Consider the following 23,723-nt stretch of genomic DNA (forward strand, 5'->3'; position numbering starts at 1 on the left):
TTCTGCTTAAGTGCTCGGCTATTGTTTAGGATTGTAAGTAGTAATTACAAAACTAACGTGTGTGTGTATAATTCTGTAATACTCCTCACACTTTTTAGTCTGAGATACTACTAAGTAAACCTATTTCTCCTGAGCAGCCCTGTAACTAAACTGGATGTTGTGGTTTGAGCCCAGAGGGCAACTGAGCACAGCGCAGCTGTTCACTCCCCCCTTCTCCTCTCAGGAATGGGAAGGAGAATATGAAGCAAAATGGATCAGGAATCCAAGTATGGAGAGGGAGAGGTAGCTCATCCATTATAGTCATGGGAAAAAAAACAAAACAAAACATGACTTTAATTCAAACACTAACAAAGACAACGTTTAACAGACAAGGTGGGACAGTGAGAAGTGCCACCACACCCAAAACCATCTCCCCCCACCCCTCCCCTCTCCCAGGGCTCAGCTCTGCTCCCCGTCTTTCTACCTCCTCCCCCAGTGGCACAGGGGGCAGGGGATGGGGGTTACGGCCAGCTCGCCGCTCCTCCCTTCTCTGGAGGTGGGGGGAACGCTGCACACCCCTCCCCTGCCCCCCGGGGCTCCCCTCTCCCTGCAGACAGCCCTCCGGGAACCTTCTCCGCAGTGAGCCCTCCCCACGGGCCGCAGCCGTTCCCACACTGATCCATCGTGGGTCACCCCCGGGTGTTGCAGTCCTCCCAGCGCCGAATCACGACAGCGGGGGCTGCTTCTCTCCTCGGAGTCCTGGCTTCCTTTAAGCACAGCCTCTCCTGGCTTGGGCTCCTCCACAGGCTTCAGGTCGGCCTCTGCTCCACCGTGGACCTCCATGGGTGGCAGGGGGGCGGCCCTGCCGCCTCACCACAGGATACAGGGTTCTCTGCTGTGATGCACCTCCTCCCACCTGCTTCCCACTGACCTGGGTGTTCCCACAGGTGTCCTTCTCCCAACTCCTCCTCACAAGCCCCAGCCCCCTCTCAGGTTCCCCTTCTTAAATACATTCCCACCAAGGCGCAGCCACCGTCACTAATTGGCTCGGCCCTGGCCAGAGGCGGGTCTGACTTGGAGCCGGGGGAGCTTCGAGAAGCTGCTCACAGGGGCCACTGCTGTAGCCCCCTCCCTGCTACCAAAAACCCCGCCACAGAAACCCAACACAGTGGAGAACAGCTAATACTCGTTTCCATGTTTGCTTAAGATTTCCTGGTTTCTTCAGAACCTGGTATCTTCATTTATCTAGAAAAAGTGTACCTTGTGGTTGGTAAGTGAAGTTTTTATCTTCTGAAGATTTTAAAACATAGCCTGACAGATTATGTTCTTCATGGTTGGCAAGATGTAATATTAGGTTTTAGTACATACATCTTGCACATGTGTAATCAGTACAGTTAAATGTAATTTAGAAAAGTGTTACACTGTTCTGTCCACCCAAAAGATAGTATTTCCTATCCAGGATTGATTTCCCCCAGATTTCAGGATCTTGGCAAATACTTACTGTAATGAAGTAGCTTACGTATCTGTTAAAATAGTTTGCTTCTTTAGGCATTTGGCTTCATGGCTGATCATCAAGATTGACTCTTATCCTACTCTGTCATTTAGCCTGTCTTGTGTATTTTTCAGACAACTTTTTTTTTTTTTTTTTTTCAACAGATGCTGAGGGGTGGATTTGGGTGGTTTGTGCTTTTAACAGTTTTTAGAAATACCTCAAAGAATTTCCTAACTTAACACTTACAATCTCCATCTCTCTTTAGATGAGTATACACTCAGAAATGGGCAAATCATCTGTATTTCACTCAAATGCAAATTTCAGAGGAACAGAGAACAGCAAAAGAATTACAAGCCCCTGGGAGCTGCAGCGATGCCTACACCAGGCTGTATCCCACAGACACATTCTGTTGTTAGCAAGGAAAATCCCCCGTCTCAAACCTGCAATGTTGTCATTGCTGTACCTTTAGACCTTTGGGGCTAATATAGGAATAGCCCTCACTTACATTTTAAGTAAAACACCTTACACTGATGTAGTATTGCAAGTAGTTGGTTTGGAAATCTTAAAATGAAGGAGCTGGTCTTGTGTATGAACTGTTTACAGTCCAGTTCAGCACAGTTTGCATAAAGGATCTGTTGTGGTTGTGCTTCTCTCATTTAAAGTAGCCTTCAAAATAAATGTTTAAAATAGCTGGCAGGCTTACAGAATATTATTTTTCTAGTTGTATGGTTCAGCTTGCCAGCCAGACGTTGCTATTTGAGACTGAACTTACAGTGGCTGGAAACTTTAACTGATAAGTGCAGTATTTTGATAGACCTGTCAGAGATGAAGGAGAGATGCAACTAAAATGAAATAATTTTCCCCTACCCAAACTGAAGAGCTAAACTGATTCAATCTATGCTGTACTGGAACAGACTCTTGTGTGAAATATAATATTTTTCTCTTGGCCAAAGCATTTCATTGCCAACATAAAAGTTCTGTATAACTGTGCACGCTGTTTCACTTAAAAGTTGGCTCTCTGCTACAGATAAACAAGACCAACACAGCTTGCTGCACTCTGTTGCAAAGGCAACGCATTCAGAGCTCGTGAAGTTTCCACTTTAAGACTGCTGAGCAGGCTCATAAGATAGAAATCACAGAAAATAGAGAGCCACATACTCCATTCCCCCGCTCTAAAGCCAAAATTGTGTGATTTCCAGCAGATTTTTCTAAGAGACCTCCATCACACCACAGCCTTTCCAAACACCACTGCAGGACATCATCACCTTCACGCTGAGAAAGCTGCTGTTACTGTATTACCTGATTCCTCCTCTCTGTGTGAGGAACTGTTATTTCTTCTGTCTGTGGGGATACTCCCTTTGTTCTTTGCAGCAGCCAAGATGGTATTTGGACAGTTACCATGGTCATTCTTCCATCTTATGCCCTCTGTCTTCAATCTTTCCTTGCCAATCGAGTTTTCTAGATATCTGATCAATCTTGGTATTCTCTGCACTCTCTTCAGCTGGTCCACGCCTCCCATGAAGTGTAGCATCCAAAATGGGACACAGCAGCAGAGTGAAGGCACGCCTGTGCTATGTGTAACAGAAATGCAATGTCCCAGAGCTTCTGAGCCAGGCTCCCAGTTTCAGATCCAAGTGTGGCATCTGCACTTTCCCCAGCAGGATTGCATTGTTGGGCCATGGTCAGCCCACACCCCTCTATGCTCTTAGAGCCCTTCCCGAAGAGCTGTGGTTTAAGCGACTGCCCTTCAGCATACATTTGTACATCGTGTGGAGTCATTTAGGGGAAAAAAAACAACCAACCAACCAACCAAACAAACAAAACAAAACAAAATCAGGAATAAAAAATTTAAAAGGAAATCATTTTTCAAAGGAAGAAATTTGACAATGTAATGAATTTCAGTAATGAGCATTACTGTTTGGCTCTTTGTGACATTAATAAGACTCAGCACACTGCTAAATCCTTTCAGCAAGGGAAGAAATTTGGGGAGGAGGAGGGAGGCTGTGGGCTGAATGTGTCTCCGCACGCTGCTTTTCAGCTTGTTGAACCTCTGTGCATGGGGAGTTGTCCTGTGAGAATTCAGCGTACAGCAAAGCCAGCAGGGCAGATCGGCTCTGTAGGAGATGAGACTGTTCATCCTCCCTCAGCCCTTTGAATGCAGGATCCTCAAATTCTGTTTCTCCCACATGCAGCTTGCTCAGGGGCCTGGCAGGAGAGACAGAAACAAGAAGGAGCTGCAGGTCCCAGGAGGGTGATGGGAGAGGTGAGGGAGGAGACAGTGCAGTGTGTGGGCACAAGATCAGGGTCTCAAATGCTGTGGTAGCATCATCAGCACCTCTTCAGATACTGTTTATCACATTTAAAATCACGCTACTATGTATGTATTGAACATAGTTATATATACATATAGTTTATACACTGTTGTACCATATATAGCTATACATACATGTACACATGATACCTAATTTTCAGCAGGGTCTCTAAAATCTGAATCTGTATGTTCTTTGTATCAAAGGTGCTACATAAAGTTTGGTAAGAGTAAAATACTTTGTTTGGTAGCCCTAGATGTTTGTTTTGTTTTGTTTTGTTTTGGGTTTTTGGGGGTTTTTTTGTTTGTTTTGTTTTTTTTTACCAGAGTAGTGCTGGTATATCGGCAGTTTCTCTGGGTTGCAAGCTTGAGGTTGCCCCAGATACAAAACCATATGGAACAGTGTGTCTGGTGTGAGATGCCCCACTGTGCAGGCAAGGGTCAGCAGCAGCTGAATGTCCCCATCTGGGGGAATCTCCCAATGAATGTAATGATGCAAGTAGCTGGAAATAGCAGAAGGGAGAGTTTTAGGTGCCTCTTGAATAATTATGGTTGTAGTATTAACAGATCCAGAACACCGGTTTCTTTTCCTTGCGAGGTCTGCTGCATTCACATGCCACAAATGTATATGGGGCAATAGGGAGAGGCAGAATACAGCTACCAGCTGTAATCTAGCCATGACACAGGTCTGAACTGCTCCACTCTCATGGAAAGCTTTGTGGATTTTAATCACCATAATATCTGGATGTTGTTTAGATATCTTCCAGAAGACTCTCTCAACATCATCACCAACGGCACCTACCACCTTTGGATTGCCCCAGGGCATGTAGCACTAACTGTTGAACCCGTAGTTCTGTAATTAGTGGAGCTGTCTAAAAAGCCCTCTGCTGAGAGGAGAATGACATTGGCATCCCACTAAAATAAAACCAAAACAAAATAACCACCCCCCAAACCCTAATTGCTTGAAAATTTTCTTTCCATGCACTTAGTCAATAGGTAGTAGAAAAAAAAATCATGTCAAGTCTTCTTTTTAAGAATGGCTGTGAATCTGGCAGTTATTTTAGCAATTTGTTTAATTTAGCAATTATCTGCTTCATAAGTAACCTTGTTTCCCACCAGTTTTGTATCTCTCAGCTGTAACTTTATCATGTTTCTATCAGGATATACTTGGTTCCACAGTGGCATTGTGAGACAAGCCTAAAAACTTACAAAAAGTTTGCTTTCAAATTAGGAGGAGGGATCTGGCCTCTAGATCTAGAAATGTGATTTTTTTTTTTTTTTTTTATGTCTAAAAATACTTGACTGGAAGCTTAGCCTTTGCTAAATAAAAAAATAGCTGTGCTGTGGCCTGGAAAAGTACATGGCTGCACCCTTCTGTCCCAGGACTGTGTAATTTTGGCTCTGCACACAGGCTCTGAATGATGTGGCAAGAGTTGAGCACACGAGGACCAGTATGGGCTCAGCAGACAGGCTGTACTTACAGCCCTGGCTCCACCTTGCACATTAAAAAAAGGGCTGCTATAGGGGTATAACAAACCATGAAGTTCCCTAAGTTCTTTCCAATATTTAGAGCATTTTACATTTCTGCTGTTTAATGGTATTGAGGGGGGAAAAAGGCAGGTGCTCTTCACTGTACATACTGGAATATGAAGTCTTCACCCCTTCTGTAGAGTTGTAATTTTTTCCTTTCTCAAATGGTACATAAAGAAATCCTGCAGATAAGACCTATCTACAACATCTATAGCTTTTCTTTTCCAGGCTTAGTCCTTGGATTAGCCCTAGAAGACTGTACCACTGCAATGAGACATTATCTTGGCAGCAGTCTTAAATAACTGGTGTGATAAACCTTGCCTGCAGCCAGCTACCGAGAAGGTTCCTGCTGAGTTTCTCCAGGTGCTGAGCACATGTGGCTCCCACACAAACACATCTCCCTGCTGGGGATCGCTTGCTTTTTGCTTGAAACTTATTCCAGTGGATCTTGCAAGGCTAGTTACAGCCCAGTTAGTGTAATCTGATTAATAGCATCAAATTATTGGGGTGTTTTGCAGTCAGTTACATCAGCGAAATTCTTCCCTTGGAGAGTAGGATGTGTCTAGGAGATTAAACCCTGTGCCTGCTGCTGGGGTCCAGAGCCTGTGATCTCTCCCTCAGTCAGCACCTGTGGCAGGAGAAGCTGTCGGGGCAGCTCGGAGCTGTTTTGTAAGGGACATCGCAAGTTCGCTCCTTCAGCTGGCAGCCTGCATTTACGTTGAGTCAGAGCTTATGAAAGCATTTCCCAAGGCTGGCTCCAGATTCGGTGCATTGTTTTGGAGCTATGAACACTGGTTTGCTTGCAGTGATTTTGCCTTTAGCTCTCTGTTTGCAGCTGTTACCTTGATAGAACTTTGAAGTGGTTTCTCTTGGACAGAATGCCAAATTCCTCACTCTATAGAACCAGGAATTATTTCTTTAGTTTAATTTTAGGTGTTTGGTGTCCAAGTGGAAAATGAGGTGAAATCCCAAAGCAGGCACAATTAAAAAAAATGTTAAAAATTGGCATTTAACAACAGAGAGAACTCAAGATGGGCAGGAATGCATGAATTGAAGTTGCAAACGGTGAATTAAAAATAGTTAAAGTATCGAGAGAGAGACTAGCCCCTCTTCAAAGAGCAGGACCTTGAGAAAGTGCAGCCACAGTGGGACTGTGAAGATGATGTGGTCAACTGAGGCGCTGAAGGAGAGGCTGGAGCAAGGGGAGCCAAGGTGAGCCCCACAGGGAGCCCCCATCCCGGTGCAGCTCCTGGCTGGGGCCCTGACTGGCACTGTCCCTCTCAGTCAAGGAGTCCTTCCTCTCCAGGAGGGAGTTTGGGATGGGATGGGAGGATGTGCTGTGTGTGGTGGGAGAGGCACAGCATGAGATTCACAGGATGAGGGATGTCTGAGCCTGTACATCAGCGGTGGGGTTATTAGAAGGGGCTCTGTGCCCACCCCAGATGAATTTCCACCAAGGTCTCTGCAGCAGAGCAGGAGGTGGGTTCCCCGGTCATGTTCATCCCTCGGCTGTGTGCATGCCTGATGTAAAGCTGTTTGAAGACACAGCACCCAGAAGTGAATGGAGAATCGATGGAGCTTGTTGCTTATAGGACAGAGGCACACGTTTCCCAGCTGTCCTAGTGGGGACCAGCAGCATCAAGTCCATACATTACTGGAGCAGGGAAAGCCAGAACCTTGCCCCACTATAAAAATAATTGCCATAAGATAAGCATCAAAGACATGAAAAACAACTCCTAGGGAAAGGATCAAGGTGAAAAAAGCACATCAGCAAGTTCAAAAGTGGCCTGTATGTAAACTTTCCTATATGCAAAAGAAAATCAAGAAAGGGTGATTCATTAGCCTGATGATAAATGGGTAGAATGTAGGGTGGGGGCAAAATTAGTGCCGTTAATGTGAAGGATGCAAAGGTGAAGGCTGTACTGTGAACAACACAAATACTGTATGGCATTTCTTTTGTGCTTGTAACTGGAGATAGCTAATGCAATCTCTGTGGAACCTTCAAGCTGAAGACAAGTTTAAAGCTGCCCCTCCTTGTGTGTGTTCGTGTGGTATACCACTTGTACATCAAAATAACCGAGCAAAAACTGCTTCCAAAGTCATTGGAAGGTAATAAAATACAATTACTGGCATTTGTATTACTTTTTTTTTTTTTTTTTTTTAAGCTTGTGGATGCTCTTCTCCCAGTACGGACAGAAAACTAACCCCACAGTGGTCATTGCACAGATGCCTGATTTTATTTAGTCCCACCAGTAAGGAAAAAAATCAACAAGCAAGAAGTGAAGGACTCAAGCACTTCGGTTGTATAAGCAGCATTGCTTGATCACACATCACTGTTGTAACATGTTAATTTACAAGCAACAAAGTATCATATCTGGATTGAACACTGTCAAAGCTACTTTCCTTTTTGAGTATTGGCTTCCTTTTTATTTCTTTCTAAAAGAAATAAACCTGTTTACAGATCATAAATGCCTAGTGTGTAACACTCTATAGCAAGTAATACATATAATATGCAGTGGGTCAAATTTCCCTCTAAGGTTCACCATTGTAAATGAGAGGAGAATGTGGTGCAGTGTTTGTTTAGTCACTGGAGCTTACTGTTTCAACAGTATATAACTATTATAATTTTTATAATAACAATTATTAAAAATTACTTCATACATCCTCCACGGATACATAGAGCAAAATGTATAAAAACCTAAAATGTCAGTGCCCATGTACCTGGCAGCCTCTGTTCATGTCCACCATTTAAGAAGACCAGGTCTGAGCTCAAACTCACAATAAGCAGCAAGAGTTTGGTGGCACAATAAATCCCTGTCCCTGTGGGGAGATGGTGGGATAGGCAACCAGAAACTGGTGTTTTTTTAGCCATGTAACTCACCACAGCTCTGGAACACATCCACATCCTGCATAGACAAGCATGGCAGAAAAACCCATATGCCACACATAAAGACTCCATTGCCTTTATGCATACATATTTTTCAGAATATCCCATTTTTTCTTAAACAAAAATATGGTGCTTGTGTTATTTTTTAATTATATTTTTTTCCCTTCACATTACTAGTAAATCTCCTTTGGGGTAACTTCACCTTTTAAAATTTATTATTATTATTATTATTTTTTTTTGTGTTGGGGAGGAGAGGCCCCTGATGGCACTCAAGGGCACGTTGTATCCCCTCCACTGAGTGGGTTGGTTCACTCCTGTACAAGAGCCAACAATATTTAGCTGATGGGTTAATCATTCAAGAGAAGGCAAAGGATTGTAAAAACTAGGGTTGCCTTTCACGGTAGGAAAAACAGAAGTCGTATTTTCTTCCAGTCAGTAAGGCACTGCGCTCTTTTGCTGTTGATCACAGCCTTCACCTTTGCCTTCTCTTGTCCTCTTCTCCCTCTGGGGCCTGCCCTGCCTCCAAATATCTGCAGAGGGGTATGGCTAGAAAGGGTCCTTCGCCCTGTGCCATCTCCTGGCTGCTTTTATCTTTGATTAAGCAAAGCTTAAAACAGCATTTAATCAATCAAGTTGGAAACTAAACTGGAGGGGAGGGGTGGGAGAATGCTGCAACTGCAGCCAAAGGGCAGCTGAGTAATTTGTCTGAAAACCAGCCCAGCTTGGTTTCATCCAATGTTTTCAAACTCTTTCACATGGAAAAGAAGCAAAGCCATAGCAACTGCAATAACTACAGCGCATACATGTTTGCCAAGAAGCACAATCTTTGTAAAATAGTTGTGTAGCTTTTCCAGTGTATCTGATATTTTGGTGACAAAAAGTAAACTCCAGCAATGAAATTATTTAGATCCTGTTACCACACCCAAATAGACTTAGGTCCAGGTGACAAAGCTGTTGATCCTATTTATTCCGCTGAGGCCCTTACTCTTCTCCCGTGTAAGGACCACCAGAGCTGGCTGGGAAGCCCTTGCCAGACCCCTCTTAAATATTGCTCCTATCAGACACACTGCTAATCACTGCTGTAATCATTTCTAAACTTTCCATTAAATATTTCCAGCAGCTCTCATCCTTGCCAAAATTCTCTCCTTTTACTGTCAGTGATCAAATCAGCACCAGTTTCGAGGGCACAGAGTTAAGATAGTGCTGAGAACCAAGATTATAATATTTTATGCACTTCTAATTTGGCCTGGTTCAACAGCTCTCTGGGGTAGAAAATACAATAGCTAATAGCAGAAACAGAACTAATTACTTATTTCAGAATTAATAAGTTGTGGCATAGTCTGTGAGTCATTTCCTTGCTGAACCAATTCTTTTTTTACTCATCAAATTTGTTCATGGAGTAATTATCTTGAAGACAGGAGTAGATAGAGAGGTTTTTTCCCAGAACAAATTTAAAGAGACATTAATATCTTGCAAGACCACGTCCCAGATGATTCACTGATAACGTGCTATAAGCGTTTACAGAATGGAGTTTGTGTAACACCACTGTGGCTAACAAACTACATCATGGCAGAGGAAAAGAAAATAGAAAATATTTATTGACATAGTATGTGCATCATATAATATCTTAATGTAATAAAGGTTTGCATTTATTTTCCCAAATGCATTGTCATTTTGTGCAGTTAAAATTATTAAAAAACACATTTTTTGAAGTTTGCTGTCAGTCTTTAAGAAGTTAAGAATGTTAAAGAATCATCAAAGCTACCTCTGAAGGTTTTTAACCAAAATGCGATCTATCTCACCCTCAGAGCAAAAGGCTGGTGCAACGGGGACTCAAATATACTTCCAAATCCTTTGAGATTAGTATTCAATTTTAAGCTTTCAATTTACCTGTATTCTTTATCTTTTTTTCCCCATTCATTCTTTAATCCAGGAATTTGTAGATGGAAGTATCTGCAATATTCTGTGCTTTAAATCTGAAGCAGTTGATTAAATTTCTACAAAGAGACCAAACATAAGCAGAAGGTATTTGAAAAAAATTTATTGCCTAGAATTTGTAGTTACATGCAAAAAATAGAGCCAACATTTAAATGCTTCAAATCTGAGATATTTTGTTTGTTCGGGATTTTTTTGGGGGGGTGTTTTTTGTTCTTTTTTTTTTGTTTGTTTTTGTTTTTTTTTTCCAATGGGGAACAGCCTTTAGAGTAATCCCAACAAAATGTCAGGTTTGAGAAACTTTCAAGTGAAAGAAACTCCCCTTACTCACTGTACTCTTGGTGACCCAGTGTGTGGGGAGGTTTACGCTGCCAAGCCTTTTGGCCAAGATAAGGATCTGTTGCTTCCCACGCACCCCAGACGAGCACAAGCGTAATCCCTGCAATTTTGGGCAGGGGTTGCAGATCAGGGTCAAAACCCCCTGCCTGCTAGAGGTCCGTGCTGGAACCTGAGCCCTCTCACAGCCCTTTCTTGGGTGCTGTTGGCTGGGAAGAACAGCCTCATCGTTAACACCAAAAGGAGATTGTTCACGTAACTTGTGATTTTTATATCTTAATTTACACTGTTGTGCCTTTACCAGCTGCCTACTCTTTCTTACAATAGGTCCCTCTGCTACCTCGCAGCCATTTCATCTGTTACTTTTCACACTTTCTTTATCCCTTGTATACCACCTCCATCCTCCTGGTCTTCCATACCATCTACTTCTCTTGCTCTCTCTTTCTGTATTAATTGCTGTTGCTGCCAGGTCACCCCTTATCAGCAGAATAGGAGTAACTTCCCACTGCTTCTCTCCTCCACGTATAGATGAATTATTACTTACTTAAGTCATATTCTGTGCTGATTCATACTCCGTACAGACTCATAAATCTGCAAAATTTAGATGGTAAATTATAGACTGAGCCAAGGAGTTTCTTTATGCATTTTTTAAAGCATTGGGTACTCTATACCTCATATAACAGAAAAAATTTTGTGACCTAACATTGCGTTCTTCTTTTGTTACAACAACACAAATTTAGACTTAATTTTTCACATTACAGATAATCCCCTTGACTTTCATCGTATGTCTCAGAGCCCCAAGTTAAACACATGCACAAATGCCTTGCAGAAACTGGTCTGGGCATGTTAACGGTTTGTACATGAGGTTTATCTTTGACCTGGGAAAAACTCGCTTCTCAACTTTACAAATTGCCAGTAGCCAGAAAAGGGATTTGACCGACTTTGATTTTTCCTAGAGCCAGGAATACAGTTAAGGAAAACATTCTACTATAGCAACTTTTATGCAAAAGTATTAGTACTGATGAAAACAAATGATGTACAGCCCAGTATTTGAAAGAGGGGAAAATCCTTTGGGGAAACATCACAAGGGCTCTGTCCCCTTCTGGACTGGGAACCCAGCCTTGATGCTGGTGACCCAGACAACAGCAGATCTGATCTTCTAAGTACACCCCCTCCTCGTATCTTCTCACTGATATCCAGATACTAACTGCAGGGGTTTTTGAAGGAAATCTGAGATGATCGTGGCTCAGAAATTCTTGTCCCATTTGCAATGGGACATTTGCCTCCTGGGGTTGTAAGTACTCAATTTATGAACTATTTCAGAAGTCCCTGTAGTAAGCAGTCACAATGCTTACATAAAGCATTTCCTTCTCTATTAGGCCAGGTGGCAGACTGAAAAGTTGCCTGACGTGCAGATATGACAGGAATAGTATTTCATCCATGTCTTCTTGTGCCTGAAGGTGCTGACCCAGTCAAAACAGCACATGCTCTACAAGCCCCTACATTTGCATGTGTTTGTGCATGTGCACTCAGACACAGAGGCTTGAATATGTATATATATATATAGTTTTGATTAATTTTGTATTGCTCTGGTCAGCCTCTTTAATCTCTTAGTACCATAAAATGAGGTACTGAACATCTAATATTTATCCTATGAAGATAAACATTTGTTATCAGCCTGGTATGAGATCTTCAGGTCATGGCTGAGGTATTTATAGTAGATGATTATTATAATAAGACCATTTGAAAGCTGACATCAACATTTTTCATTCTTACCTTGTTCCTGATTCCCAAACTAATAAAGAAATAGATTGTATTTCTGCTCCTAAGGAGTACACCTAAATAAGACTCACCAAAACAAGGAATTTACTAAGCCACCGTAGCTTGATCAGTTTTGGACCCAAATCAACAATGAGAATAATTGTAACAAAAGTCATGGACCTAGGCTGACTTGTATTGGATTAACAATATGGTGCCTTATTTTTCACAGTAAACTATGGAAAAAGGCACTTACGAAAAACATTACAGAGCCAACTAAAGAATAGTGTGGGCCCGTTGCATAGAGTGAGACTATTAAATACTGGACTGAGGTGGTTTAAAATTACTGTCAGCAAAGCCATACATCTTAATAGAGACGTTAACAACAATAAAAATTAATTAACCTTAAAATCATAGACATTAATTTCTAAACTTTAAACATTATTAGTGTTCTGCAAACAATCACACAAAATTAAAAAAAAAAAAAAAAGTTAAGTGTTCCCTGGAAATGCTGACATTAAAAGAAATAGTTTCTTTTAAAGTGAGATCTCTAGCAATTAATGACTTATTGTTAGAGTTATGGTATGGAAGCAAGACCTAAATTTTTATGCTTTGGCAATAATGTGACAAAGAAAATTGCCTGCACATTCAAAGTGTCAGGTTTATACTTTCAATCATCTACAAAAAGTGGGTTATTAACAATTATTTCATCAAAAGATATTACAAGCATATTTTAATGATACCAACAAAAAGTAGTAATTTAAAATCTTGTTAGATTTTTTCTTCTGCACAGGAAGAAAATGTATTTTGGTCAGCATAAACTTATGATCCAAAAAAATAAAATATTGTGATGGTGAATAATCTTAAAAGTACTGAAACCCAAAGGATATGATCGGAAATACACAGTATCATTTTACATTATTGGATTAATGTAGCACCATAACAATCCTGTGCACTTCAAAGTCTTGATATAAAATAAAAGATATAGACTTGTGTAGCAATCAACAGTTTTTAAAAGGTGATTTGTGTTTAAAGGTGTGTAAAAGTCAAGCTCACTTTGTGTTTTCATTAAATATATGGTTCAGCAAACATATTGAACCAAATTATTTGCTAACTACTGCTGCTACCTAACAAGATATCTGTTATAATGTACAGGATAGTTCTTCTACCATTCAAAAGGTGGTATAGTTTAGTTGGGAGAAATTTTTAGTTTAACCTTGTAACTCATGTTGAGGTGGAGTCTGAATATGGCATGATTAAAACTACTCATTTTGCAAAAACATATAAAGCCAAACTAAAATATTCCTTTCCGACTCCCAGTCTAGTACATACCATCTTATCTATGAAGCTGAACTCATATAAAAGTAATTCATAAAATCTGCAAAAATAGTTAGCACCCAAAAAATCTATCATCTGTGAAGCTCTAAATGATTGTCAGATAGTCACTTCAGAAGTCAGTGACCTCTCCTAATGGTAAAGCTAAACATTTGACTAGAAACTAAACCTACAGCTCTCCAAATACTAATTGGAATGCAAATGCATGTGTTTCAGACTTCTATAGCTTCTCAAAGAAGATTTAAAGGCATTAAATTATGTCCTGATATTTCTTATTCTTCCAAACATGGAAACTTCTATGTTCATTAATTTCTTTTTGCTGTTTTCACTGGGCAGTGAAGTGAAACTTGTCTTTAAGGTCTAACCCTCAGCTACAGAAATTTGGGATTTCCATGGATGTGTTCCTGCAGCAACCAAAGGAGGAAGTTTTCCAAGGTAACAAGTATGAACTAGACTGCTGCTTCTGCAGTCTTCAGAGAATGCTAAAATAATGTCTTGGTCTCATGCAGTTCTCTGAATCATTCTGCACATACAGTAATGTGCTGTATGCACAGCTTGCATTTGAAGAATTGGAACAGAACCCTGAGAAAAGCAAATCCACTGGAAGAACAGATATTGTTTAATACAACCAGTTTGAGATGTTTCAATTCTCCCCTTGGAAAAAAAAATGACAAACTGGTGTAGTCATTTTTTTTCTGATGTGAACGATTTGGATTTATCACAATTGCAGACATAATATAGTTTGGGATTTTAAGTGCATATCTAGGGTTGATTGAAATTAGAGATATTTTGTTTGACAATTCTACCCATCCCCCAGCAATTCAGTGTTCCTCAAGTCACCGTAACATTACTTGTGAGCTTTGAATTCAAAAACATCCTGACGTGGAATGATGTTCTTCCAGTAACTGCTGCAGCAGACTTTCACTCTATGGTAATATGGGTGCTAAGCGAGTTGGGTTCGGCTCTCTTCAGCCTTGTGTGCAATTCTCATCATTCCCATGTATCCAGAAGCAAATCTGGGCATATTTGAGAGGAGTAATTCTTACTGCTACATTGTAATCCTGCTGTTCACCATTGACGTCCACCCATTGATGGCCTGAGTAAACAGCGATGATCTTGCGTTTCCACTTCTTTTTGTTCGGCTCCTTAAGACGGAGATAGACGCCAGATCCGGTGGAGCCGGGCTCAGCATCACAGTACTGATAAAAGAGATCGTTGGACTCATCAGAAATGCTACAAAATCTATAGACCAGCTGCCCAGACCGATCATTGTCAAAACCTGAGAAGTGGATCATGCTCCCAGGCATCATTTTGATTGTTGGGCTGATTCCCAGCTCCATGTATTTCCTTTTGTGGGGACGCTTGAGCTCAAGAACAGCATAATCATAATCCAGCGCAATATCCCCAGAGACACCCTTAAACCAGCCTTTCGGGATATGGGTACTCTTCACCCTGGTCCACTGGAAGGAGGGCATGCCATCTGAGGTCCCCTGCTTTCTCCCAGATCTCCTCTGCTTTCTCCCACCACCTTTGGATTGTTGCCTTAGTTCTGTGGCAACTTCGGGACCCTCTTGGGCCGCAGAAGCTTCTCTCCTACTTCTTTTACCACCCTTGCGTTTTCTGCCTTCGCCTCTGGATTTTGTCTTCATCAGGCCCACCCTCAATCTTTTGCTGCCCTTAACATAATCCTTGCCGTTGTGCAGGCAGTGGGCAGCTGTCAGCACATGCTTGGGGGAAATGAGAATGCCACTACAGCCGGTGGAGATCTTCACCGCCGTGTTGAAGGGGAAGTTGGTCATAAACCGCTTGTCATAGATGCTGAACCTACTGTCCGTTCCATATATCTGCCTCTTCTTTCTCGACGACCTGCGTGTGGTTGTGTTTCCAGCTGGATCAAGCGCTAATCCGAGGACATTCACTTCAGTCAGGGTCCGTGTGCCGTTTTCAAAAACGGTCTCGTAGGATAAAAGGTCCTTCAAGTCAGACAAGTTTGGCACTGGCAATTTTCTTTGACATTCAATTCCACATACACTGTTCAGCTCTAATTTGGTTTTTGCTTCAAATTTAGGTCTGTCAAGGGAGAAAGTTCTTTCACTCACAATCTGGGGAATCTTCTTTAAGTGCCAAGTAAAATCTTGTTCAGTTTCTGTTCCATTAGTGAGACCAAATATAGGTATGAAAAATAGGAATAGCAGTAACATGTGCTCCATTTTATCTATTTTTTTTCTAAAACAAGAAAGAGAGATTTGAAAATATGCATTGGAAATACACACAGTTATCTTAGTATCTTCAAAGTATAATCATGCAATATTAGCACTGACATCAGTGAAACAGAATTTAACACTCTGCTCAAAATAGAAATGCATCAGATATTCCCTGTATTGCCTCTGATGCTTCCAGTGGTCTCTAGCAAGATGGGCACAGATGAGTCAGCCAGCATCCATGCTGAGCTACCTATGGGAAAGTGGAAACAGCTGAGTTTTACCGGCTTTTCCCTCAGTGGGGCAATAGTCTGAGTCATTCCACTCTGTATAGTGCCCTGTTTTTATTTATCCCGTAGGAATTCAATTACATTTTACACTTCTGCTTATCTTCTCTATAGCTACTGGTTGTAGGTAGAACATGGTTGAAAACCACAAATGTATTCAAAAGTCACATTCAAAAGTTGGGATCCAGACAGAGGTAAGCAGACAGACTACACTCATGAGACTCAGAAACCCTTAGGAAACCAGATCAGTTGTGTTCTTTCATGTATTGGCCAAAAAGTAGCCGCTTTAAAATGACCTAAAAGTCACCAGTGGTTCTGCATTACCCACCCAGCTAAAACCTGTGAATCTGGCTGCTATGGAACATGGCACTTCGCTAATTGCTCTCCCAAGGAATCAGCCAAGAAAGATCTCCTTTCCCCTTTCAAACTGTATGCTGTCTGGACACGACAGATGGAGCAATTTGGGCACCTAAACGAGGAGGCAAATCCCGTTTCAGCTTCTGCTCCTCTGAAAGGCATGGGTCTCCTCAGATCCTGCACTGTATCTTCCTTTGTACCATGGCCACCAAAACCTCATTCATTTCCTATGTGTGGGTGTCTGAATGTCTCTCAGGATGCCAGAGAATTTCAAAATCCATGGCTGAAGGGGACAGATGAGTGAGGAAAGTAGAAGGTTGCTGGTCTAGAGCAGTGTCCTGGTTATACACATGCAGGAAAGCGTAGCCAAGTAGGAGGGACAAGTTTGCTGACTCATCACATGCCTTTTTTCCTGCAGGATCCCACAAGGGCTGCAGGAACTGTGCTGTCTGTGTCTTATGGTCACATGTGGAATGCCCCACCTAGATGGGGTGAAGCACCACATAAAGAGCTAATACTTCAAATGGGAAAGACAAAAAGCACTATTATTCCCATCTGTAGTTGGAAAACACGCAGAAAGAATGTAAAATTGTTAGAAGTCTGTGGCAGAGCCAGAAACTGAACCCAAAAGTCTTGATTCTGAGCTCAGAATGCTACTGAAAAGACCATTTTTCTCCTTTGGCAGCAGTGATGTCAGTGGCATTAACTAGCTACTAGCTGCTGACATTGGGAAGGCTGCGCTCTGTTCTCATATCTTCCATTCCAATTACATGGAAACTTCATCTGTGCAGAAAGAAAGGGCCTATGATTAAACTTTAAAAGCCAAGCAATTCAAGGATATGTATGTGGTTAAGCTCTCTGGTTTACATTGTAATGGCAGTGTACACCAGGGCAAGGATAACCACTTTCCTTTTCTTGAGCTTAGTTTAGAATGAGTACTGCTATCCAGTGAAACAACCTGGTTACAAGCCAGCTAAAGATCTAGCATGGAAAAAGAGGAGCATGTGCACAACCTGGTAAAAGAAGTGGTAACATCACTTTAAAAGCTGTATAATGGACCAATGACTCCTGTAATTTTGAGGCATCTTCGCCATATAGACATAGTTCTTGCCTATAAGAGGTAACAATTATCACTTTTGAACTAATTAAGCACTATGGTTCAAATACAGCTTGTTGCTTCTGATGCCAGATTCAGAGGGCGGTTTTGTTTTAGCTTAATTTTTGATGCTTTTCACCTTCTCCTGCATGGAAACACCAACTTTGACCCAGAATTGGCTTAGTAGGATATACATAAACCACACGTTACAATGCAGTATAAAGGTACCCACCCTGGCTTTAAAGTATCTAACTCAGGTTTTGGAGAAGATGTGTGGACTTTCATTAAACATCTGGAGACTGCAGTGACTCACAGGCCTAAGCTCTGGGATGTATGTGGTCATACCAAAAGGTATCTGAAGGTTTTAAAAACAGAGCAGAGTCATCCTAGGCACAAGATTTTGCAGAGAGACACCTCTTGACCGTACCAGTCTAGGTTATTGGTATAGCAGAAATGCACATATTTAAACATTAACTTTTATATACAAAGTCACCTTCAAAGTATTGTTTTGGTTATTACTCAATTAGTACTAATTTTGAAGAGGAATGATAATTTTATGTATCTATGGATAAATGATAAGGTGTCAAAATAAAGAAATACTATGATGAGAACATAAGAATAGCTTCTCTGGCCTGAGCAAAGGTCCACTTTGCCTAAAATCACGTCTCTGACACTGGCCAAATGCAAATGCCTAGGATAGAGCACAGGAATACGGCAACCATGTATGTCCCTCCTCCCTCACAGTCTCTTCCCTTACAGCCAGTTGCACCTCATGGACTTTAAACCAGAGGTGGTTTCTGTAGTGAGGAAACCTCAGTGGATTTCTCTTCTATAGTTGCCCAGTATTCCCTTGAGCCCACATAAAGTTTTGTATCCACACTGTTCTGCATTGAGGAGTTCCACAGCTTAACTACATGCTGTATGAGGAAGCATCTCCTTTTCTTTATTTTCAGCCTGCCACAAACTAGCATGTTTGATGACAAATAATGTGATATTAATGCAAAAATGCTGGTTTTAATTTGCTTTGCCCTAATACAGCTGTTGAACAGATACAAGGTATTAAGAAACCCAGTTCTGTCAGGCTCAAGAATGTCTTTTCTATGTTCTTTCCTAGAATACTCCTCCCTTTCTCAACCCTTCCTCAGCGTCTGGGTATTTGATATTTCTCTGTAGCTGAATTCTGTGAGCCCGAAGGAAAGTTCATTCACTAACTGCTAGTTCATATAGAAAGCCTTAGAGGTGCCTGGGTTGATGTCATTCCACTGTGATGGCTGAAGTTTTCCCAGCTGGACCCATAACTAACTTCACTTTATAGAGAGACTTTCTGCAAGCAAATGGGTGGAGAACTATGGCTCCCTTCTGCCACTCTTTAAAAAGAAAAAAAAAAAAAAACAAAACACACAACCCTCAGTAGATGCATAGGAGCCTCCCATTTGAAATACTACATTCAAGTGTTCACTACTTACAAAGGCAGTCTTGGAAGGCAAGACTTTCATAATTTATAATGAACCACTTGTTGCTCATAATGAACTAACTACACATCAGTAGAACTGGAAGAAGTCCAGGCTGAGGAACTTGATGAAAATGGTAATTCTCATTACAGACCAGAGCAGTGGTCCTACTAGGCAGCATTGATATTTACATCCACATACTCAAGCTCTGTTTACTAACCCAATCTCTGCTGTTTAAGCAAAGCCAACTTCAAGCATTGGCAACGTCAGCAGTTGCCATGGCCCAGTACAGGTTTCTGGCAAGGGGGGGAACACAAGGGATTCCTCTTGCCAGACGATGGGGATGGAAATGTGTAGATGGCTGCAAAGACACCTTTGCAAGGTGAGAGAAAGGGAGAGAAAATACACCCTTCAGAGGAAGGAAGAAAGGCCTTGAGAAGGCTACAAGCTGGACACAAGAAAAAACCCTCAACATCTCACTCACACTCTGCCACGCTGTTCTCCACTCTTCCTCCAAACCCCAAGCTGCTCTGCCCTCTCCTTTCCCATACAAATTTTGGGTTGGCTTACAGTAATTAGAAGCCTTGAGACAGCTCTGTCTTTATGGTAGGATGAATTGCTTCAGAGAAGACAGAAGATGGAAACTAGAAAGTGAGAGAGAGACCCCCCAGCTCCATGAAAATGTTTAAATTCTTCCTCCAGTTGCCGAACTCAGCTGATAGTGGTAAGGACTCCTGGTTTGGTGGCATTCCAGGTGCCAGGTGGACATAAATGCAATTAAAAGTATTTTCAGTTCTTCTCACTTCTTGCTTCCAACATCAAATCTTTCTGCATTCAGAAGACAAAACCTACCCATGTCCTAACTTTTCAGCATATCCTTCAAATATCTGCTCAGTACAACCTATCTTATTGCAGCATAATGCATCTCAAATGTTTAGGGGAAGGCTTGTAGTCAAGCAGAAGTAGAATATGTTTCTCTTCAGCCTACTGCAGAGTAAACTTACATGTCAGTGTAGGTCATACAGAAGAAAAGTTGTGTCCAGCTACCTCGCAGCATTTTATCTTGGTCTGTTCAGTGCAGCCTCTGCTCTGGGGTTTCCTTCTTATTGTAGAAAAGTCAGCACATTTCAAACTTAGCTCACATAATTTTAAATGCAATTTTCAGACCATAAAATATTAGAGGCTGCTGCACTAACCAGCTTCTTTAACTGCTTTTGGCCTTCTTCTTGCAATGGCCTGAAAGCTGGAATTCACAGTTCTACTCTGACAAAGGAAAATAGAGAATAAATTTTGGAAACCTCACGCTCCCTGGAAGAAACCGTTACCCTAACCTTATCCACCACTGCCCCCTTCACTCCTCCGGGTGTTCTCACTCTATACGTTGGTGCATAGATTTCGTCCTGACTTAGGAAAAAAAAAAAAAAAACCAAAACCACTGCGACTCCTGGCTCTTACAAAATCTCAGGAGCTTCAGTAGGCAGAAGAAGAACTAATTCTGCACGGCAGGCAGGACAGCTCGCTGCTGAAATCACACGCGCAAGGGGAAATAACGAAAGGGAGGGGTGCGGGGGGTGAGCGGCAGTGGGGACAGGGGCTTCACCTCCGACGGGGTGTCCCCGTTGCCGCCGCCCCCGCCGCGGCCGCGGGGTGGCGCGCCCGGACAGCCTAACCCCCCGCCCGCCGCCCCCGGGGCCGCGGCCCCGCGGCGCCCCCCGCCCCGCCGGGATCTCCCCCCCGCTCCTCCCGGTCGCGGATCGAGCCCTGCCAGCCGGGCCGGCCCCGGGCAGCGGCGGGGAGCGGCGGGAGGAACGGCGGGGGTTTGGGGGGGGGGGGGGGCTTTGCCTGGGGGGGCCGCTTTGCCGCTGCCCGCTCCGCTTCTGCCGGCCGCTCCTGTGCATTAGCGTGCTAAAGCCCAGGTTTTTCCTGGAAGAAGCAGAGAGTTTGGAGAGGAAGGCTTTAACTCTGCAGCTCTTGAGCCGTCCCCTGGTTCTGCATTCCTCGAGAGGCTCTGCTTTTCCGCGTCTGATCCAAAGGAGTTCCCTTTCTCCAGACCCTACAAGTTAAATACCTTGGCACGGCGCTTTTTTTTTTTTTTTTTTTTTTTTTTTGCCATTCCAAGATAAATCTCCTTCCAGCAGTGACGAATCTGGATGAAATTACTGTCAATTCCAGAAGAGCGCGGGGATGGTAGCATGAATACTGAGGGGATGAATCAGAATTAAAGGGGAGGTTGTTCTGAAGGGTGAAGAGGCTCTTTGCCTGCTCCTCGCAGAAGACACAGCACACAGATAAACCCCTGAAAGCCCAATAAAGAAGCCCCTTGCTTCCGTCCCGTTAGCCGTCTTATGAGACCAGCTTCAAATAAGAAAAAAAAAAAAAGGACCCAAGAAACGTGTCACTTTTTACCCCCATCAAAAATATACCCATCAGGCTACAGAGGCAGGAGCTTTATACAAAACCCTGCAGCTGCCGAGCCCAAGGTACTGACATCGCTCAGCCTCATCCTATTTTAAAACGACCCGTGTAGGAAGAACGCCACGGCAAAAAAAAAAAAAAAAAATAATATAAAAAAAAGAAATATATATATATAAAAAATCACCTTATGGTGATCACCTTACCTCGGGCTGCCCGGTTCCCGGCGCCGGGCCGTCACCCTCAGCCCCCATCCCCAGCTCCCAGCCTGCCCACCCAGCGCTGCCCCGACCAGGTTCTCTCGGGGCAGCCTCTCCCCCCGCGGCCGGTGTCGGGAAGGGTCCCTTTCATACCTGACACCCCGCAGGACGAACGGAGGGGAAGGCGGCCACAGCCCCGGGGCGCAGGCTGCAGGCTCCCCGCTCCTCTCCGCGCCGCCCAGCGCCCGCGGCTACTGAGGACGGGGCGGGGGGGAGCGGCCAGGTCTTCCCAGGCCGGGGGGGGAGGGGATGGAAAAAGTTAAAAAAAAAAAAAAAAAGGGGAAAAAAAGAAAAAGGAGGCGAGAGGGAGGAGGCCGGGAGGGGGAGGGCTGAGGCAGATCCCGGTATCTCCTCGCCTGGGACGGGAAGAAGGGGCTCTGCCTGCGGGGCGGGGAGGCGCATCGCCCCGGCAGAGGCTTCCCCTGGGCGCCGGGCGGGGAGCCGGGGTGACCCACGCAGGGACGGGGCGGGAGAGGCTGCCCGGCCGGGGCAGGGCGGGGGGGGGGGGGGGGGGAAGGCGGAGACAAGCGGGAAGGCGGAGGGACCCCGTCCCGGGGGGAATGGTGAGGGGACGCCGCACCGCCCGCACCGCGCCACCTGCGTGGGGCCGGGGCTGCCGGGCGCGGCGGGGCCCGGGCAGCGCCGCTCCGCCCTGACCCGCCGGAGGGCTCCCGGGGGGTGGCGAGGGGCGGCTGCCGGCTGCGCAGGAGGCTCCTCGGGCCGGGATGGGGCTTGAGGCTGCGGGGAGGGGCGTTCCGCCGACCGGGGGGGGGGCCCTGTCCTCGCCCCTCAGGGGCGCCCCGGCCTCCCGCCTTCCCTCCCGGCCCCGCTCCTCAGGGGCTCCCTTCTCCTCCCCCGCCCCGCTCCTCAGGGCCTCGGAGGCCGGGTGAGAAGCACCTCTCTCCTTTTCTCAGCACTCTTCACCCCTCTCCTTCTGCCTTCCCCTTCCCTTGGTGTCCCTTCCGTCTCCCCATGGCAGACAGCTTTGGGTGGTGGTCTCTGCGATCAGCCCCTTGCACTGCAACGCCGTCCTCCCCAAAGCTTTCCGCTGATGTGTAGATGCGCAAGGGGGCAAAGGGGAAAAAAAAAAAAAAAAAAAGCTCCTTCACGAAGCACTTTTTCAAGTGCTTAACCTGGGTAGTTTCAGTGAGCTCATCTGCTGAAAACTAAGCTCACGCTAGATGAGGGCCCGCTGATTTGCCAAAAACAGGCAGGAAACTTGTGGCATTGCTAGAGATCAGACTGAGATCTCCAGAGTGCTGTTTGGTTGTTGTAATCATTGGCATTTCCTTCCTTTAAAAGACTAAACTTCTGAAATTTAGTGGAACCAATTATATAGATAGGTTGGAAATAAAGCTTTGGCCAGTGTGACTGTACCCTCCAGTTTCATTTTGAAGACTGAGGCTGATTTCTTCAAACTGTAGATTTTGTTTGCAGTCCTGGTTTTGTTGTTGTTGTTTATGGGTACAACTTAAAGTCTAATAATAATTATTCACATGCCTGAGAAAACAAGCTGAAGAATTCCCAGTTTAATTAACAAGGCAAGACAGAAATTAATGTAAGGTAGCTATGTTTTACTAAAGATACTGGGTCAGACTAAGGGCTTTGCTGGACCAATATCATGTTTCAGTAGTAAAGGGCAAGGACATACAATGGCCCCCTCCAGCACTTTCCCTGCCACCAATATTTCAAATTCAGAGATTTTCTGAGGCAGATGTAGTTTCTATGACCTTAGTAACCTTTACCAGATATCTCCATCAGGCGCTTGCCCAGCTTCCCTTCAGCCTACATAGATCTGTAGCATCTACAACCTGCTGTGGTGACAAGTTCCACAGGTCAGCCGTGCGTTGTGCAAAAACCTGCCCCCTTTGGTGCATATTCAACCCAGCTACAGCTAGCTTCATTTGATGACCCCTAGTTCCTTATCACACGCTGTAGCCCCTCTCCCATCCTGAAAGATTCTGGCTGAGTTAGCTGTGCTTTACATGAAAGACGTTCCTATTTTCCATCCTACTGCTGACATGCAAGGACCAGAACAGCATCCAAAGGATCATGTGGCCATACGCTTCTTGGCAGTGGCAAGTAGAAAGCAAGGAGCA

General features: G+C 43.9%; 1 protein-coding gene across 2 annotated transcripts in view; it reads right to left on the reverse strand.

The window, feature by feature from the left end:
• Window positions 1-1,597: 1,597 nt before the first annotated feature.
• The window catches only part of PRSS35 (serine protease 35), a 57,895-nt gene continuing 35,769 nt past the window's right edge, over window positions 1,598-23,723 (reverse strand). Inside the window, exons 1-2 of one of the 2 annotated variants that reach the window (XM_033002726.2) lie at window positions 21,718-21,859; window positions 1,598-15,786 (exon numbers count right to left, since the gene is read on the reverse strand). In XM_033002726.2, coding sequence (XP_032858617.1) covers window positions 14,529-15,770 — 1,242 coding nt within the window. In that variant the 5' untranslated portion in view covers window positions 15,771-15,786; window positions 21,718-21,859 and the 3' untranslated portion in view covers window positions 1,598-14,528. Of the gene's footprint in view, window positions 15,787-21,717; window positions 21,860-23,723 lie in introns of those variants that run through there. The other variant, XM_042803654.1, reaches the window with a different exon arrangement.

This window comes from Tyto alba, unplaced genomic scaffold (genome assembly GCF_018691265.1).
Source record: "Tyto alba isolate M040663 unplaced genomic scaffold, T.alba_DEE_v4.0 Super-Scaffold_40, whole genome shotgun sequence".
NCBI classification, from domain to species: Eukaryota; Metazoa; Chordata; class Aves; order Strigiformes; family Tytonidae; genus Tyto; species Tyto alba.